Source organism: Nelumbo nucifera, chromosome 1 (assembly GCF_055504915.1).
Source record: "Nelumbo nucifera cultivar China Antique chromosome 1, China Antique-T2T, whole genome shotgun sequence".
In the NCBI taxonomy this organism is placed as follows: Eukaryota; Viridiplantae; Streptophyta; class Magnoliopsida; order Proteales; family Nelumbonaceae; genus Nelumbo; species Nelumbo nucifera.
This window is the reverse complement of record NC_142649.1, coordinates 161,923,016-161,927,274: the sequence shown is the minus strand read 5'-3', so window position 1 is coordinate 161,927,274 and position 4,259 is coordinate 161,923,016. Positions and strand designations below refer to the sequence as shown.

Below are 4,259 nucleotides of genomic sequence, written 5' to 3'. Positions count from 1 at the left end.
GTACAGAAAGTGGTCACGTTGTTGTCATTGTCGCCATTTCCATATTCGACGGCAGTAATTTTGATTTCTGGGCCCTAGGGAGGGGCATATGTTGCCAAGGTTTCTTTATACACCTGGTCAAAGGAGTACTGCTTCGTAATGCTCGAAAGGATTTCATGGCTTCCTTCCATTCAAGAACATTCCGAACAAGTAGTCAAGTACACCAAAAGACAATTGCTACCTTACTGAATTCCATTTTCGATGAACTCATCTGTTGAATATATTCTGTCTTTCCAACGACCATCTTTCTACTTTTTTTAATCCCTAAAACCTTCTTTTCATTGTCCCCACTTCTCTCTCTGACATAAAGAATTATCTCTCTCCGTGAGTGAGAAGATTTTCAGAAAGAATACAATAATTGCTTTTATTAATAACTCGTATACCAAATTCATCAGATGTCCTGTTTTCATAAGTTTCATGGGTCCAACTGAAATTAATTCATGAATTTATCATTATCAAGTTCCAAGTAGTGGTGGAAGTTCAAGTTGATGAGAAGAGATGAGAAGAGATGAGATGAGATGAGATCCCAAGTCCCAACTCTCCCAAGAATGAGATTGAATTAAGATCAATTCAACTTGGGGTTGCCCCATTAATTAGTGAATATACCCATCCCCAGATGAAACAAGCCAAAATGGGTCTCTCCTTTCCATCTACTGAACAATATTGAAAATTGAATATTGGAGAAGAGAAAAGGACTCAATAAGCAGTTGAGTCGAATAACCATTTCTGTAACTCTCAAGTGCTGCCTATAAAAGCCTACAGAAGCTATTAAAAGATACTTTAGGCGGTCCTTACACGCTTATCTTGCATACCTATGAACCACTGTTATTATCACTATCTATGCCATAGCTCAAGGGCAGCGCAAAAGGTAAGGTAAAGTAAAACTGTCCTAACTTGCCTTTCCTCTGGAGTGATATGGTTTTGGGTCGGGTCAGATTGTGATCCATCCAGATTGAACGGAATCGACCCAACCCTTTGTTAACATATCAAAAATCATCAAACATCCTCATCCCCATTTCAATTAGCTGGTGATGAAGGCTGTCATTTTCAGTAACTATAATCTCCTTGCCAGATCGAAAAAAGGTTATTAGTAGAAATTATATATGTATTTTAATTGGGGATTTGACACGTGGCATTTCATTCTAAATGAGACTATGGCTATGGGAGCCATATCAGGTAAAGAAATCACAATGCTTTGCTGCACTTAACAAAAAAGAATGTGGCAAATTTGAAATCTGGGAAGCCTGAAAATTTCAACTTGTATTGGTTTCAGAATGAATGATCTCCCTTTATTAGTAATAGTGATGGTTATATGGTTATATTAGTTCTAAGACTGGAATAAGCTAAAGGAACTTACTTGTACAAATATGCAATACAATTAATTTGCTTATAACCCAATATCTCTCCCACTGTCACACAGGAAGTTTCCTAGTTAGTTACATCTTTCTTTTGGAGAATGACAATCAGAAACAGCTTCTAAAGATGAAATCAAAGTGATGACGCATGGTTATCAATTTTTTGTGTTTCAATTGCTTTAGTAGTAGTTGGGTTCATGGCCGATATGCTATTTTAATGCATGCTAATGTGTAAAGGTCACTAGTTCTTCTATATCTTTACCTTACCAATTTAAATATGAGAGAGAGAGAGAGAGAGAGAGAGAGTCAACTTTAAAACAATAAAACTGAACTAGTCAACACTAAAACCAAATGGGCTGAATTTTACCAGAATTTTGGATGATGCATGGATTAAGCTAAGGTTTATATGCTCATTGTTCAGTAGTGGTTACACAGTAGAGTCCTTCCTTGTTGACTCAGTAGCTAGCTAGGTGCTTGCATTGATTACACTACTTATCATATGGAATCGGAGGAGATTGGCTGGGCGACACAGCCTACAATAAGAAGAGCAAAAAATACATGGAAAGCAAAAGAAAAAGAAATTAATAGATAAAAATGTGAATTAATTGTGAGGAGAGGTGATGGATCCAATATAATTGATGAAGGCTGGCTGAGTGAGTGAATAGTTTCATCGATCATCAGAATGCAAACATCAAAACCGTGTCATTCTCAACAGAAATGAACCTTCACTACTCAACACTCAACGACAAATTAAACAATATGCATGCCAATGACTTTTACTTGTCTCTTCTCTCTATCCCACAACCCCCATCCCTCCTCTCTCTCTCTCTCTATTAAATCACAATCACTCATATATATCCTCCTCTCCCCAACTTCTCTCCCTTCTCCTTTTATTTTCGTATCTTGCAGCTACCACTTGAAGCTTTCCAAACCCTCATACAGTGTCCCATCATCATTTCTTCTAACAGGAGTTAGTTCGTTCGTTCGTTCACTAATGGATCAGTCGGCCGGCGGCCAGCATATGCATCAGGATTCAAAGACCTCAAGCGAGGATAGCGATCAGCAGCAAGATCAAGATGATGCGAGTACAGGCCGATCGTATGGGTGCGTGTTCTGTAAGCGAGGTTTCACCACTGCGCAGGCCTTGGGTGGCCACATGAACATCCATAGGAAAGATAGAGCACGGATCAGGCAGCCTGCAGTTCCATCGGTTTCGACCGGCAAACCGGACAACGAATACGTCAGTCCGGCGCCGTTGCCTCCTCCACCGACTTCTACCCGCTGGCCACTTTATAGATCTCCACCCCGAGAGGCACAGACTACTACTTATCACGTGTATCTCCCACCATCATCATCCGGCACTAGACACCCACCTGAGTACCATGCAGATGAATTTCACCTTCAAAGGCCACAGCCCTTGAGCCCATTTGACGAACACGATTGGCGCACAAATTTGAGCTTACAACTGGGTCCAACACATACCAAGAATGGCGGTGAAGGAGAGAATAAAAGAGAGGCCCAAGAAGATGAGCCAGATTTGGAGCTTCGACTTGGTCACGATCCCTAGCTAGTCATAAACATTTACGTCGTATACACAGCATTATTGCCTATATTGTATAGGTAGGTATTCTTTGATTCTGATATAATGGATTTTGGAGGTCTTGGTGTTGGTGTGGTGGGTTTCTTTTGTTTCTTTCTTTCTATAGATCGACATAATCACGTCGTCTCTCTCTCTCTCTCTCTCTCTCTCTCTCTCTCTCTCTCTCTCTCTCTCTCTCTCTCTCTGGCAATTCTGCTTGGAAGAAGGGGAATAAAGAAATTATATCTTTAAAAGGAATTTCACTAAACCAAAGGAATGAAGAAGAAACTCTGGGTGGATTGTTTTATAGAATTTATTCTAAGACTAACCTGGTTAGGGGGCTTTATATATTAATCTAGAGAGTCTGTTCTGAAACTTTCGTTTATACATAGTTTATGCCTTTTTCTATTTGAGTATAAGCTATGCTTGATTGCTTGTGATCATATATATGAGGATAATGAGTATCAAAATCAGCAGTATCATCAGTTGTACCGAGAGCCCCGTCTATCTGTTGAACGAAATGAGATTCCTCTCTCTGATTGCTCCGATTATGGACAGAAAATAGGTGTCATCCTAGAAGGTTTTATATCGTTTTTTGTTGTTGTCAAACATCTGAATCATGTAAAATGATATATTCTCCATTAAAGCACCAATGAGACAACACTGCAGAGAGAGAAGCAACTCCGGGGACTGCTAAAATGTGTCCTTGGAGTATAATATGACCATTATATTCTCTGCTGCTAAAGCGTGTGCTTGAATCATCATCTGAAACACTGTCATTGTTATTAGCAGTCAAACTTATAAATCATCTTACAAGCTAGTACTGCTATTCACTAGAATTTGTTTGTTGATAGACAAACCGTCTCTTTCTCTCTCTCTCTCTCTCTTGATGGGGAATGATCAGCACAGCTTGATAGAGAACACATAACATTGCATATGCTCTGCAGATCGATGTTATGTTATTGACATGAAACCATCATGGGCTCCTTAAACAAGCAACTGAAATAGCCAATTTTGATGGTTACATTGGACCAATGTGCGATTACCAGCATATATATACGATGCGTCAAAAGAATTCATCACTTCGAATGGCTTAGGGCATTAATTACCTCTAATCACTTTGTACTTTCTCTGTACCAGTATATTTAGTTTGTGTTATTACACTCCTGATGGATGATGAAAATGGTTGGTCGAATGCTTTTTTTTTTTTAGTTCAAAAAAAAAAAAAAAGAATCATCCATGATCGATCTCTTGAGTTTTCTGCATTTATTGTACCTTGTTATTGA

At 39.0% G+C, this 4,259-nt stretch overlaps 1 protein-coding gene across 1 annotated transcript; it reads left to right on the top strand.

The window, feature by feature from the left end:
* Positions 1-1,873: 1,873 nt before the first annotated feature.
* Positions 1,874-3,889, top strand: LOC104610072 (uncharacterized). Its single transcript, XM_010276539.2, has one exon. The coding sequence runs from the start codon at positions 2,158-2,160 to the stop codon at positions 2,959-2,961; it is 804 nt and encodes a 267-aa protein (XP_010274841.2). The 5' UTR covers positions 1,874-2,157; the 3' UTR covers positions 2,962-3,889.
* Positions 3,890-4,259: the final 370 nt, after the last annotated feature.

Coding starts and splice junctions, on each gene's coding strand:
- LOC104610072 (XM_010276539.2), top strand. CDS start 2,158: ATGCCAATGACTTTTACTTGTCTCTTCTCTCTATCCCACAACCCCCAT.